The 15,681-nt window shown below is 53.7% G+C and overlaps 2 protein-coding genes across 2 annotated transcripts; both read left to right on the forward strand.

The window, feature by feature from the left end:
* Positions 1–1,793: 1,793 nt before the first annotated feature.
* On the forward strand, positions 1,794–7,304 carry JKF63_02322 (uncharacterized protein; the record flags this gene model as incomplete). The annotated part of the gene is made up of 1 exon (XM_067898362.1): positions 1,794–7,304. One exon carries the CDS (start codon positions 1,794–1,796, stop codon positions 7,302–7,304), a length of 5,511 nt encoding a protein of 1,836 aa, XP_067754519.1.
* A 3,762-nt stretch (positions 7,305–11,066) lies between these two features.
* On the forward strand, positions 11,067–12,038 carry JKF63_02323 (uncharacterized protein; the record flags this gene model as incomplete). The annotated part of the gene is made up of 1 exon (XM_067898363.1): positions 11,067–12,038. The coding sequence occupies one exon, from the start codon at positions 11,067–11,069 to the stop codon at positions 12,036–12,038; it is 972 nt and encodes a 323-aa protein (XP_067754520.1).
* Positions 12,039–15,681: the final 3,643 nt, after the last annotated feature.

The following is a 15,681-nucleotide window of genomic DNA, read 5'->3' on the forward strand; positions in this document are numbered from 1 at the left end:
CCCCCCTCTTTCCCCTCGTGTCTCTATCGGACTCTTCTCGGTGTGTACACTCATGATGTACAAGTGTATATGCTGCGATGAGCTCCTTTTTTATTTCACTCGGTTCACCTGTGTTCAATGTTTTTAGCACCGCGTTTGTGCATCTCTCTAACCCTTGGGTTTCACCTTAAAACATAGTCCATCGAGGAACAGCGCAAGTGCAATACACTGTATCCGGACGAAAAGTATAGGTGCACACATCGAGCTCGCCGATATGATGGCGCACGTCCTGTGGGCTGGTGGCCCTCGTTAGACGTACAAAAAAATGTGCGCTGCCTGCGTGTGTGTGTGTGTGTCTAAGGGGGTGGGTGGGGGTGGGTGGGCAGAGCCCCCTTTCTAGGGTTGTGTGCTCGTGCTGCGAGAGGTAGAGAGGTGTGGGAATGTGGGGTGAAGCGTGAGAGAAGGCCTCCGCATGTCTGCGCTTCTGTTATGTCTCCCCTTCATTACCTCTTCTCTTCCCCAGCATCGTTTTTCCCTCGCCACCTCTCCACCGGGGGATTTACACACGTGTGTCACGGGGCTGTCTATGTTATGCAGACGGTGCTTTCTCCTCCTCCCGCCCACGGATATCAACAACAACAAAGGCTGCCCAGCTGTAGCGGAGCACCCGATTTGTTGCGCATCCTCTCACACACTTCACTGCCATTCTTCTTCTGGACCGCTGTCTGGGCTAGAATCGCGGTACAGCGCGTACCCATGATCAATCCGAGAGGTCTCACTTTTGTCTACACTATTTCACTGTCACCACATCTTTTCCACTTTTCATGCGTTGTGTCTCCCCCTCCCCCCTCCCCTTCATGCTTTGCTCCGTTCTCTATTGTTCCCTCTTGGTATTGGAGCCATCCCCTATATTGCCCGTGCGTATGTCACTCTTCGTTTCGAGTTGTTCCCAATTTCTTTGAATCTCCAGCACGTGGCATACCGCTTTGTTTGCTTCTCAGCGCACGTGCACTGTTTTCCTCCTCTCATCTTCCGTTTTTTTTTTGTTGGTGGGGGGCGTGCCTGCGTGCGAATTCTGTGTGACTCCCAAACGTTTCTCTCTGTCTCTCTGTCTCGTGTCTATGTGCACTTTTTCCGGCGTCGTCATGTACTTCCTTTTTCCCTCTTGTTCATATTAACCATCACATTCGCACTTTTCACGTGAGTGTAGTCACACACACACACACACACACACACCGCTGCGTGTGCGCGTGTTGGTGTGGCCTTTGAGTTGTGTCTTCCTCGGCACTTCTTCATGAGCAAGAAGCAGAGGTCTTTGGCTGAGACGACAGTCGTTTACATTCCCAACTCCCCCGATTTATACAGGCATACGCAGTAGCACCCCAGAGCGCTAAGGAGAACGAAGAAGTCGAATATCCTCAAGGAAGACTTTCATTCACAACCCTGCCCCTAAAAGAAAAACACTTATATCTTGTGCGCACCTCAACAGGCTTGACCCGCCCTTCCGTGCAGCAGCACATTTCGTGGTCGACGGTTTATCCAGCGAAGCCTTTCCCTTTCCCTCCAGGTGGTTTTATCAGTTCCCCCCATCTCCGTCCAGGATGTTTTCTACTGCATCGCAAGCGAGGCTACCTGTGAGGACGACCGCGACAGTCCCGGTCTGTATGGCCGCTGAACCGTCTTCTCGTTTCACAAACGACACGCATCCTATCAAGCCCTTTTCTGTGCATCTTCCAAGCGGTGCTGCGCCTTCGGCGTTCAGTCCCTCAGCACAGCGTGTTGGTTCACTGTCTACCGAGTCAAGTGGGAGGGCGATGTCCCAGATGCCGAAGGTGGCACCGCCATTCGCAACCGGGAATCCAATCTGTGTGTCCGACCCAGGGTCCTTGGTACATGGGCAAGAGCCCGGCTCTGGCTACGGCATAGGGTTCGCCATGGGGGGCTTTGATGGTGGCGCTATGAGGCCCAACAGCGCTGGCGGTGCACCTGGCTCGGCTTATGATTCACCCTTTGCGCATCCTCCCGTGAACGGCAGCGCATACCACGGGCAAAATCCTTCCATGATATACGGCATGGGTGGTCCGATGGGCTCCAGGTACGGCATGAGCGTTCCTATGGGCTCTATGTACGGCATGGGTGTCCCCATGGGCTCCATGTATGGCATGGGTGGCCCAATGACCAGTATGTACGGCATGGGTGGTGGTGGATACAGCATAGGCGGCTTCAGTGGTAGTCTTTACGGCGGCTCCCTGGCCGATGCCACCGGTAGCCTCTACGGCACTGGAGGCCTGCTCTACGGCAGTAATAGGCCAGAGGCGGTGATGGGCAGCATATACGGCAGTCACATGGGCTCCATATTTGGCGGCTTCAACTCTGTTTACCAAGTCGACGGTCCCCACACGGGCCTTGGCGTGGTTCGAAAACAATCTATTCCGAATTTTTCGTATTCATTCAGGTCTAACCTAGGCTCTGTGATGTACCATCGCAGTTTGAACACCGACTGGGCGTCAAAGTCGTCGGGTGCTCGGAGAGTGCGTGGTAACAGCTTTCGCACCTCGACCTCGATGGCCGCCATCGAGGTCGAGGTGAAGCCAAAGGTGAAGGATGAGAATGAAGGGACACAGCAACGCGGTACTAGTGATGTGAGGAGGGACGGGAGGGTCCTTGCGGAGAACGCCAAAGGTGACACGCCAAGTGCTGTCGACAAGATGGCGGATAAGTCGAAGTCGACCAAGAAAGACAAACCAGTGACGGAGGCACCGAAAACACCCACGACCGCGCGCGAGCAGCGCAACGGCGATGCAGCCGGTCAGGTGGTGGTTCTCTCTAGCGACTTCCGCATCCACAATGTGGCTATAGTTGAGCAAGTGGGTGACGGCGGCGGCGTGACTGTGACGAAAAAAGGCGAGGCCTGCGTGGTGAACGGAAAATCGTACCCGATGGATGAGGTGGTGGTGTACACGCCGGCAAACAAGGAGGCAGTGGTAGAGTCGCGTCATTTGCAAGACCTTATCGAGCACGTGCTCGCCGGCCACAACACCGCAATCCTCGTTGACGATGATGGAAAGGCCAAGGCTGCTGCCCAGGCGGCTGTGCAGGACACTATGATGAAGCTGATGGGGGAGATCAAGAAGCCAGCGCGCAACAGCTATGCCGGTTTGTCTATGTCGATGTGCAGTTTGCCAAGCAAAACGACGGCCCGCGATCTCCTCGACAGCAATGCGAAGGCGGTGTCGTTGAGGGTGGGTAGCTCGCCTCTCTTTGGCCCCATAGTCATGGGCCTTAAATCGGAGACGATTGAGAGCGGCGCCCACTTCGCGACGCTTTACGACGCCGCACTGAGGCGCGGTGAGGAGGAGTCGATGATGGTCTGCGTGGTGGTGGTAAGGCAGATGCGGCCAGCTTCAGATGAGGGCAAGGGGGGGGTGTTCCTGTCTTCGGTTTTCATTGGTGTCAGTCGTGCGGGCCCAAGGGCGTTCCACGAAATCATCGACAAGTCTCCAGCCTCTGCACAGGAGGTCTTCCGCTACGCGATCGACGGCCCTACGGTGTGCGTGCACATCGTAGCGGTTAGGCAAGACACACCGGATGAGGGGGTGCTTGGGGCAGCAGCAAAAATCGGTGCTGTCCAGAACAGCGCTGCTCGTAGCGGCAACGTGCGTCGCTTCATCGATTTCACAGAGGACCAGCTGAAGGGCATGTTGAAACGCCGCGACACGAGCACCGGTCCTGAGAAGGCGGAGCTTGACCACCACGTGAGGAGGCTGAACTTAGTGCTCCAGGACGCAAAAAAGCTGTTTGCAGATCCCAAGAGCACGGAGCCCAACGTATACCAAATGGAAGTCGGGAAGAGCACTCAGACTACACCGGCAGCGATGAATCCCCATCTGGTCTCAGAGACCGCAGTCGGTAAAGAAGCGAGAGGCGAATCAGCAGCTGCTGCAGATGACAGGCCACGCAGCACCAACGTCGCGACGCTGGTGATCGCGGAAGCGGCTGAGTCGCGCGCGTACTCGGTAGAGGGCACCACCGTGACGGCCGGCGGTCGACCGTTTGTAGTGGACGAGGTGGTCTTGGCTGACACCGTCAAGCCAACCGCCATGGAGACCCAAACGACGGGCCAGGTTCTCGCTGCTTTTCTCAAAGGGTACAACGGAGCCCTCATCGTGGTAGATAGCGCGGCGGTGGCCGCCAACGGGATGGAGTCACCGGCGATGGGCTTCGTTTTCTCAGCTGTTGCCGACGCCCTCGAGAACCCGGGCTGCAAGGGCGTGCGCGTATCCATCGCGCTTCTGCGGGTGTCCGGTGTGGCGTGCGACCTGGTTAGTAGCGCCACAGAGCTTAAGCCGGTCAAAGTCTCGTCGTCTCCGCTCTTTGGTCCGATGCTGCACAATGCTGCGCTACACCCCATTGACTCAAAGGCGAAGCTGCAGAGGATAGTAGATGAGGCCCGAGAGCACGTGAGGGCCCTATGGGACTCTCACAGTGCGGTTCATGTGACGGTGGTGCACTGCTTTGCCAACGGCGACGATGTGTACGTCTCGTCGCTGCTTGTGTCGTTGGCGTCAGCGGCGTGCTCCATGTACGAGCAGGTGCTGCAGCGAAAGGCGCATAACGTACATGATCTGTTCCGCTATGCCTTTGGCGGTGCCGCCACGACGACATACGTCGTCTCGGTGGGTAAAGCGGACCAAGTGACCGACGTGGTGGCGTCCCTCGGCACGCAGCGTGCCGCGAGTATCGTGCACAACCGCGCACCGCGACAAGGCAGCATCAAGAACTTCATCTCGTACACAAACTCTTTGCTTGACAAGCGCCGTGAGCGGCTGGCGGGCCTCCCAGATGACTCGGCGGAGAAGACAAACATGATAAAGTTCATAGCCCCGATGGAGCGGATGCTAAGTGACCACGAAAAGGCGATGGCTGACCCCACCAACAACTTTCCGCAGGCCTACGCTGCCGAGAACGACAGCGACAAAAAGGCCCAGGGAGAGGGATCAGCTGCGGCTGGCGCGGTGGCGCAGGAGGGATCTAAGTTGCTGACTGGTGACGGGAGTCGCGATTCACCGAGTGACCTACAGGCGCGGCAGTCGCCTCAGAACGCGAATGATGCGACCACCTCTAGCACACGCCCGGACAACCTGTCTTTGGTATTCACGGAGCCGCGCGTGGTGGCTTTCGTAGGGTTCGAAGTGGCTGCCGGGGCGAAACGGCTGTCGCTCGGCGACCAAGAGTACATGGTTGATGAGGTGGTGAGGCGAGTGACGAGCTCCGGCGGCATCACCACGGGGCAGTCAGCGAGCGTGGGCGAGGTCGCGATGCGGTTCGCAGAGGTGCACAACTGCTCACTCATTTCGGCTAGCTCCATGGCGGATGCCCCGTCAGCGGAAGAGCCGGTGTGGGCGTATTTCCAGCAGTTCCTCAATAACGCCCTCGCCGGTGGTAAACCTGGGGAGGAGGTGTTCGTCGATCTCGAGTTCTCAGTTGTGTCGGCAGACGAGCTTATAGCGGACCTCCTGTTGGATGAAGACAGAGCAGAGCCAAAGCACCTCGAGATCGCCTCGTCACCAATATGTGGCCCTCACGTTCACAATAGCTCTTCGGTTTCAGTTCACAGCGCAGAGGAAGTGGCAAGGGTAATGGACAAGGTCCACACCCGTGCGGAGCATCACCTCGTCGCGCTCCGCACTGGTGACCTCATGATGGTGGGCACGGCGCTCCAGCGTCGCAGGACAAACGAGAACGATGTGCTTGTCGCGTCGCTGATGGGTACGCTGACCGGACCTTCGGTAAAGGCATACAGGGAGGCGATAGAGAAGGCGCCTGGGGCACGGCGCCTGCTGTTGGGGAGCGCCTATGGTGGCCCTAGCGCCACCATTACTGTTGTGAATGTCGGCGCTGAGGATGAGTTGGCGCAGGGTATGATAACCACCGCTGTTTCCATCAGCAAGAAGCAGCGCAACCTCGTCAGTCGCACCGGCAGCGTGAGGGCATTTGTGCGATACACGGAAAGCACCATGAAGCGGGAGCAGGCACGCGCCGCGGCCGCGTTGGGAGATGCAAAGGAGCGCTACCTGCAGAGGGTGAATCGCCTTCACCCTGTCGTGGAGGACCACAAGAAGCTGCTGCAGGATTTCACGATGCACATACCCGCCTACATGGTCGGGCGACCGAACAGTGGCACTGTCCCCAAAGTGGAGAGCGAGGATACCCAGGGCCCCGACGCGTCGATGAAGATGTCCCAACACGAACAGCAAACAGAGATGGAAAGGGCGACACCGGCGGTAGGCCACGCCAGCAAGGAGCCGGCGGCGGTCAACCGCATCCAGACGGTGGTGGTGGTCACAGCGAATGGCAAGACGCACTCCTCGACGGTCACGGTTCCCGTGGCGCACGTGGATGAAGCGCACATTACGATACCGATTGCTGGTGAGCAGCGCACCATCGAGTTTGATGAGGTAATGCGGCGGAAGGATCACGCATCTGCTGTTTGCTCTGAAAAGTTGAGCGCTGTAGTTCAGCATTTCGTCAAGGGCTTCAACACCGCCTTGCTCTGCTGCGACGTGGCAGGGTCGAACGCAGGGCCCACTGCCTGTGCCGAGGTGGTGCACAACGTCATCGATAGGAAGCCAGAGAAATCGGAGCTCTACTTTTCCATCGCCGCTGTGAGCGATGGCAGTGCGGTGAAGGATCTACTGGCACTAAGTGGTGGCAGCGGTTATGCCTCTATGAAAGTGAGCAACTCGCTGATCTTCGGACCGTGGTTTCATGAAGCGACCATGGTGAGGCTCGCTGGCGTAGCCCAGTTTGATGATGTCTTCAGCGCCGCTTATGCGGAGGCCACAACGGATGGCGCTCTGTGTGTAATTAGCGTTGTGCTGAAGACAATGGAGAGGGAGGACGTTATTGTCAGTAGCTTGCTTATGTCTCTGAGCACACAACTCAACGCGCACGCAGTTGTGGTGAACGCTCTGCCCGAGACCGACCGCAAGCTGTATCAATTTGCCGTGCATGGCAGCTGTTTCACTGTCGGTCTCCTCGGTTTGCTTGACAAGGTGGACGGAACGGGACTCGAGGAATGTATTGGGGTTTATGCACAGATGCGCACAATCGAGAACCCCCCTTTGCGAAATGGCAGCGTGCGTCGCTTTCTCACCTATTCAATTACTGCGGCAGCAGACGCAAGGAGCCGCGCCAAACGTGCCACGGACGAGCGACAACGTCCAAGCTACGAGCAGCGACTCGCTTTGCTCGAGAAAATGGTCGTTGATGCGCGTGAGTTGATCGAGTCGCCAGAGGGTCGGATCCCCAAGACGTACATGTAGGTTGTTCCCCCCCCCCCCCCCCTCTTTCTTCTCTTGCCCCTCTGGGCAAAAAGACAAGAGGACAAAAAAGAGTGGACGCATGTCCACACCAAAGTCGAACGGGAAGACAACCGTCAACGAGGCGCACACACAATGCTCAAGTGTAGGGAAGGGGGGGGGTCACTACATACCCAAACAGACACACCGGCCACAGGTTTCCCGAGGAGCGTACTGTGCTATTTTTTGTTCTTTTTTTTTCAAAATTTGGTACCACTCGACGGTATTGTCGGTACCTTTTTTTTTCTCCCGCCACTTTTTCCAGAGCACACCTTTTTTTTTTTGCTCGGTAATATGGATGCCTGCTTCGGTGTTTCATTTTTTTTTTATTTCCCCGAAGTCCGCGGCAGTCGCTGGTTGCCGCCGGAACGATGGCGAGTGTTCCTGCTTTTCAGTTTTTCTGTGGTTTGTGCTGTTTGATGTGCTGCCACTTTTCTATTTTGTGGCGCATTATTGGCGCCCCCTTTTTTCCCTTTTCTCCACTCCTTGCTCAGATCTTTCTTAGGAAGTATACTGAGTTTTTTGCCTTGGTGCATACTACCACTATTACTACCTCTACTACGCCACCGCCATCATCAGCACTACATCCGCTATCGATCTCTGCTCGCACTTCTATGCGTCCATGTTTGTATGTGCGTTCCTTGTGCCCGATCACCAGCCGAGTGGATCCTGCACGCCTCTCCCTTTATATACATATATGATTTTCATTCGTCGACATCAGTCGCCTGTGCACAGTTGTTCGGCTGCGTGTATGCACATATACGTACTCATGCCATATCGCTGGGCCCCCCTCGCCTCTTCTCGTGCTGCAGTTGTATGATGCGTTCTCGGTGGCACTGACCTTCCACCGTCCCGTCGCCCCCCCGTTCACCTCTTGCGCCGATGGTGAGGGAACAATTTCTTTTTCCTTCCATTCTTTTTTTTTTTTTGGCTTACTCTCCTTCCCCCGGTGTACCTCAACCTCTTATTTGTTCGGTTCTGCGTTGGTGTATTTGAATTCCCACTTGAAAAACAAATCCCCCTTGCCTAAGGGTTGTTGTGCACGCTGGATTCACGCAGCAAGAAAATAAACAGCGCCTCACCGTGCGTCTCTTTTGCCCCCCCTCCCCCCTCAATGTGCACATTGATTTTCGTGTTATGTCTCCCCGCGCCCCCTTTCTTTTGATGTTTTTTCCATTTTTTTGTCTCTCCCCCCCCCCCCAGCTTCGTAGTCTCTCACGGTCTCAAACACGCCACGCGGGTACTCTCTCGCACATGCATGTTTTTTTTTCCGCTCGACACGTTTGAATCTTGTGGTGTGTGCATATGCACATGTTTGTGTGTGCGCGATGGCCTGGCTCTTTCTGCTTATCTTCGACCCTCCCTTCTCTTCTGCCCAACAGGACGTAGGTGATCATACGGGTTACCCATCTATGTCCCTCTTATTTCTTCAGTTGACGGCTTTTCTTGTTTTGTCCGCCCCCCATCTCGCATCCTTTCTTCCAGTTCTCAGTCACGCACAATTCTCTCCTCTTTATATCCCCACCCTTCACCCGCGGACCGATTTTCCCTCTCCACCTTGCTTGTCTTTTTTTTTCATAGTAGAATCTCCTTTTTTTTTCGTTCTCTGTGCTCATTCCGTTTCGCTTTTTTTCCTGGAGTGTACTCACTGTCTCCACTCTCGCTGATGCTGGCACACACCCACGCCCACATGTGCATGTGCGGGCGCGTGCATCGTCATTTTCTTTTTCATTTGTATCGTGCTCTTTTTTTTTAGCGGCTTCATCTCTTTTCTGTTTGTTTTCTGTCTCGTTCGCGGGCTCAATTTTCGTTTCTATGCTGTCCCTCCCCCCTTCCCCCCCCCCTCCCCCCGCTCAGGTGAGACATCTGCTTCACTTGGAACTTCACCCCCCCATCGCACGCGAGCGTACTGGAATAGGAATGAACGCACAGATTGTTTCTCACATTTTTCTGTTTAGGTGATGTGTTTGGCTTGCGGTTGTTGCCGCCTTTTTTTTTGGTTCATCGGAGGCCTCCGCCCTTCACCCCTCCCTCTGTTCCCCCCCTCCTACTATTCGAGGTCGATCCCGCTGCCTTTCAAGATGTGAAAATCCAGTTGTTTTCTTTTTTTCTTCTCCTCCTCCTCACCTTCTCATCTTCCGTATAGTTGCTCATCTCTGACGCTCCCTGCCCGAGGGGTCGAGCGTGATTGACACCTTTCAAAAATATCCATCTGTTCATTATTCGCCCCTCACTCGCTTTGTTTCTCTTTTTCCTCAGCTTAGGCGTTTTGTAACTGCACATATCTTTTCTGCGCCCCCCCCCCTCTCCGCGTCTGCGGCTGCGTTTTTTTTTTGTCTTTTTTTCTTTCAGTTTATAACGTTTATCGGTTATTTTGAAGATGTGCTCATGTCTTGTTTGTGTAGGCGCTCGTGTACACACACGTGTGTGTGTGTGTGTGTGTTTTGTTTATTTTCTTGGACGCTTCCGGGTACACTCGGATAATGAGAAAAGAGGCTATTCAAATCACGAAATCAAGACAGGCATAAAAACAAACAACAAAACACGACGTCGTAGCAGGGCATTATGCATCTGTCGGCGATGGCGACCCCCTCCCCCACCCTCTAACAGGAGGGGGCGGCCGTCAGCATCTCTCTCTTTCTTTATTTTCAGTTTCAACGATAGTCTGCACTCGACGCTGAGAGAGAGAGGAGGAGGGAGGCGTTGTACAGTGGAATACCCTGAAACTATTTATAATCTCCACAGAGAGACGTTCACGCTGTACAGGTCACCTTTAAAACACCGCGTTTAACAGCGAATTTGGCCTAAAGCTGTGCACGCGTGTGTGTGCGCACAATCACTTCCCCTCCCTCCCTGGTTCCCTCCTCCAAAGGCGAGCGCTGGTGTGGGGGTGAATTCCCACGTCTGAAGGTGATATTGACCCACTGGTCTTTGTTGCAGCTTTTTTTTTTTTGGCCTACGTGGAACTTAGATGTCATTTTCTTGGGCGATATGACGTACGAGGCGCACTCTAAATTCGTTTTTCCCTCTCCCTCATAATCCCCGTCTTTCTTCCTATCGCTTCACCGCACAGCTTTTCCTACTGATTCTCAGTTTTTTGGCGTCCCTGTAGGACACCCCTCTTTCTCTTTCCTGACCTCACTCGATCTTCTTTCATTTTGTGGGGTTAACATTCTGTCACTCAGAGACTCCCCTTCCCCCCTTTCCCCCCCCCCGCACAGCACCCGTGCCACACCCATCCATTCCCCATTTTCTCCTTTTGCACAAACACTTCATATCCACCGCCCGCCACCTCCTCCTCTGCACTCTGAAGGGTTTGTTTTCTTTGCGTTCCGCCAGTCTTTCCCCATATCAGCACTCCCCTTTTTTTTTCCATTGCCTTTGAGTGCAGCCCGGCTGTGCCGCTCCTCCCTTCTTCCCTCCCTCCCTCTTCCGTAGCGAGTGTGTGCATGTGAAACTTCTCCGCTACTGGGTTTGTACTTGTTTATTCCAGTCGCATTATATGCATATAGTCTTGTCGACTTTCTCTTCGGACGTGTGCGGGCGCGGGTGTTTGCGATCAACGTCCTCTCTTTCGTTCTATTTTTCTGTGTGTACAGCAGCCCCCCCCCCTCCGAACCCGTAACACTGTGTCAAACCAACTAGCAGGCGGGGCAGAGGCGACTCATAGACGTCAGAGGCCAACAGAAATACACACTGCCACACATACCGTCTCTTTCTCCGGCCATGTACTACGAGGGGTATGACCAGGGTTACGGTGGCAATCAAACCTACGCCGGCGACTTTGGCAACAGCATGTATGACTGCAATTATCAGCCGCAGCAGATGGTGCCAAGCCAAGGGGATGCCGGCTACAACGCGTATGAGCAGGGGGGTGCGTACCAACAGCTGCAGCAGAGAATGAGTGGCATGGTCGGCGGAGCTGGCTATGCCCATGTGGGTGGTAATGTCCAAGCTGGTTATCCGGAAAGCAGCGGCTATGCGCAGGATCATGGACAACAAAGGGTCGAGGGCGTCTCAACGAATTTGAAGTCCTCGAAGAGCTTCACTGGTCCACCGCCTGGCGTGGAGCGCCAACAGAGTTCGATGGCGCGCAGTCGCTCCGTCGCCTCGCGCAGCGGCAGGGGCAGTGACACGGGCATGGCACGTCACGGCAGCATTTTCTTCAGTACTCGCGAGCGCGACACCCAAGTGGCCATTAGCACCCGGGGTGGAATGAGCGCGCTCAGCCTTGACGAGGACGAAAGTGATTTGAAGCAGTTCTACGGCGATATGGCGGGTCGCAGTGAGGAGCGGCATATGGATGGCCTGAAAGCTGTGCGGAGCTACCGTGGAGACATCGAGGACGGCGAGGACATTGGCAAGCCTCGCCGCGTGACGAACCGGCGCAACGTGGACGGCCGCTCGGCGACTGGTTATGGGGGTATCAATTTCAAGCGGAAAGTGGCCATGCGCAATGGCGAGCAATGGGGCAAGATCGAGCTTCGCGAAACGCCCCAGCACAACGGTGACCACTTGTACGGCGTGGTGCAGTCGGGCGGACGGAGGCCGCCAATAAACACGCCGAACATGAGCATGGTACCTACTGTTTTCCAGGAGAGATCGGTGATGCCGCAGATCTATCGTAAGGGGGATGTCAACTCGTACAGTAACATGAGCGACGCGTTTGCGGAGGCTCAAACTGCACAGGCTGAGTAGTACTACTAAAGCATGAAAAACAAAGCAAGAACTCATTAGCGCAGACAGAACGCCCCCGAAAACTCAATGTCTCTAAAAGTAGAACTACGTCCGTTGGCGACCCTGGAAAAAAGTACAAGAAAAACGCGCGAAAAGAGCTCGATGATGCTGACAAAACACTACACGGAGGGGGTGTTGTCGCATCGCTGACAGCACCCACCCTCAGTCTTGCTGGAGTTCATGTGCGTGTATGTATTTGTCTGTCTACCGCAAATCACGCGCCTGTGATTTTCGAACACTCTTTGATTATCGCGTCAGTTCCCTTTTTTCGTCGCTTTTTTCTCCCCCTTTTTTCTTGCGTCAATTCTCGCTGCCCTCGAGTCCCTTGTGAATATTTTCTTCCTGTGTATGCTGAGCCGCTTTTCTTTTCCTTTATTTGTTAGTCGATTGATGAGGCACCACTGTGCCGCTCACCGCTCACCGCTTGCCGCTTGCCGCGCCTCCTCCTTTTCGTTGGTGACCTGTGCTCTTCCCTTTCTTACAGCCCCGCGCTTCGTTGCGGTCATGGTGTCCTCATCATCTCTCACCCCCCTCTCTGCTTATCACTCATTCATCCCCTTCCCCCCTCCCCCTCCCCTCCACGTACGTGTGTGTACATCTATTGTTCTAGTTTTACAATTTCCTATCCATTTTTGCCTCCTCGAAATGTCATTAGTTGCAGCTTGGTTATTAATGAAGACAGCTGGAGAGCTGTCGCTGAGTCACGCGCATCTTTTTTTTTTCGTTCTGGAGGGGTGGCTGGTGTTCTATAGGGAACTCACCTCACACACGCGCCCTCCTCATATTTTATTTCCCTTTTCCATTCTGATCGTCTGTGCGGGTTACGCGTGTGTTTTCGTTGGGGCCCTTCAGTGTGTATTTTCTAGGAGGTGTGCATATATGTCTTGGAGTGTCCGACTTCTGTGGTTAAGCTTGTCTTTGTGTGTGTGTGTGTATTTCTGGAGTCACGGCTGCCGTGTACATTTGTTCTGCGCGCCTCATTCTTGACCCCCCTGACACGCACGCGTCTCTCACTTCGCTGTCTTTCGTTTTTTTTTCAGTTTGTGTATTTTCAGCTCTTCTTCATGGTTTTTTTGTTAGTGTCTCATTATCCGGAGTTCCTGTAGGTCACACTGCATGCATGGCCGCATGTACATTCTTGTACGTCTGTGCCCGTAAATAGAGAGCTGATTCCACCGACACGTAGACGCGTGCATAAACTATGTGCTTCACGCGAGGCCTAGGCTCCCTTCCCCCCTTGCCGTGTGCAAATATTCGTTTTTTTCCCCCTCACTTCTCTATTTTTTTTTGGTGTGGTTTGCTCATGTGTACGCACGCACACGCGGCTATGACAATGTTGAAAAACGACAAAGAAACAAGCGAGCAGACAGATGTGGATGATTTTTTTTGTTCCCCTGGCTTTTTCTTGGTTTGATCGCATTATTGAGTAGGTTGGACTCCACCTTGATGTTGTGCGTAGGTGTACTACTATGCACCCGCCTTTGCGTGCACTTCTTGCGTATCGTGGATTCGTTCCACGCAAGAGAGAGCCGAGTAAGGGAGGAGGAGAGGGGGGGGGGTGATTGCGAGGTGTACATGATGTGTTCATTGTTTTAAAAAATATATTAGTTCTCTCCCATTCCTCTTTTCCTTTCTGCTCTTTTATTCGTTGTTGTTGTGTTGGCCCATCTCTCCCCCCTCCCCCTCTCTCCCCCCCTATCCTCCCTCTTCGTGTTCTCCAACCTACTTCTCACACTATCATACTTTCACATTTGTGTTCACTGCCATTCATAGTTTTACTTTCTTTTCGCCGTTGTTCTTTCTACTGCATTTTATTTTTCCGCTACATTTTTTTTTATGCATATGCTTGTTCGTCTTGAATTGTGGCACCTCTTTTTTTTTTTTTTGTGTGTGTGTGTGTGTGTCGGTTCAAGATTAAAGTGAGTAGGCAACCACATGTGATGAAAGTTAAAAGTGCCCTTTTTTGTTCTTCACACCTCCCGTGTGTCGCTGCTGGTGAGAGGCCAATGTATCGTTCATATTTGACTAACCAGTCACACCCACCGCAATCACGCCCACAATCCGTGCGAGACCTTCACCCTCCCCCCCTCCCCCTTATCCCCGACCTCCCCGCCGCTACAAAATAGGAATGAATCACATCAAGTATAACTTCTTCTTTGGTATTGGTGAAGTAACTACCGTGTGTGAATGTACCGGCAAGAGTCTGCCGAACAGCGACAAATCTTGTGTGTTCTCTCATCTCGCGCAGCTCGTATGTGGAATCAGCTTTACTTCGCTCGGGGGTGGGGAGAGAAGACGCGATTCGGCTTTGTCGTGGCTGGGTGCCTCGATACTCCTTAGCAATTATTATTTTCCGAGGGTCACGCGACCGGCTCCTTTATTCCTTTTGGCTTCCCCCTTTCTCCCCCTTTCTCTACTCGTTGCAGATAAATGCTTGTGCCTCATTGAGAAAGAGGAGGGGAGGAAGGAGGCTCAACATTTCTGCCCAGGTGTTTTATGCCAGACTCGATGTGAAAGTGTAGGTGTGTGTGTGTGTGTGTGTGCGTGCATGTCCGTGCATGAGGGGTTTTCCTTTCTTTGTCTTGTGTGGATCAGAACCGCAAATCTTTATTTTCTCCTCTCTCTTGGTTCAGGTCAGTCCTACCCCCACATCAACCAACCGACACTCCACATCATGTCAACCGCGCAGTAGGGCACGATGGATAAGGAAGACTGCCCCCTGCACTTTTTTCACGAGTCATCAACAGACATCAACGGCATGGTAGCAGGTGGCGAGGGGCGGGGCGTGGGGGGGGGGGGTAAAGACGCGCAGAAGGGTCGCCCGTCTCTCTTTTCTACCTGGTAATGTTCACAGCATTTGTGTCAAGGACCGCAGTGGAGGAGGGAGGGGGGGGCCACGAAACGGGAATGGTTCACCTTGATTCGATCACCACCACCTTCCCCCTCTTTTTCTCTCGTGCAACCATCCCCCCCCCCCTACACACAGACAATGCGGCGAAGATGTTAAACATATCATCCGCAAAACATAAGCACAGTCAACCATTTTCTTTTCTATCATCACTGCTATCGCCGATTAACGTTTGTTTTATGTTCTCCCTCGCCACGTCCCACAGACACACAAACGGACGCGTACGCACACATTCATCAATTTTTGTACCTCTCCGTGCACATGTTTGACGCCCACTACGACCACTCCTCTTAGTTGACGAGGCGAGGCGGCCAAGCACAATATCTCTGCAGTGGACCGAGCAAAAAACGCAAGGGGAAAGGAGGAGAGACGCAATATATAAAAGACTGCAGCGACAGGCGGAGGCGAGAGCTGAGTATGACGAGGGGGTAGCGAAAGCTCGTGTGAAGACGAGGATATACGTGCGTAGCCGATAATGAATTCAAGTGTCGCCTTCGTGTAAGTGAATACCGTTGTTTTGATTGGCCTTCCCCCCCCCCCCCCCCCAAAAAAAAAAACGTGTTTTCTTTCCCTTTTTTTGTCTTGCGTATTTTATTTTATCGCGTTTTCTGGGTTTTGCTTGCCCCTAACTTTTTTCTTTGATTGTGGCGGGGGGGGGTGGGCTTTTCCGCAGGCGTTGCATTGGAGGGAAATAGT

Source organism: Porcisia hertigi, chromosome 33 (genome assembly GCF_017918235.1).
Source record: "Porcisia hertigi strain C119 chromosome 33, whole genome shotgun sequence".
In the NCBI taxonomy this organism is placed as follows: Eukaryota; Euglenozoa; class Kinetoplastea; order Trypanosomatida; family Trypanosomatidae; genus Porcisia; species Porcisia hertigi.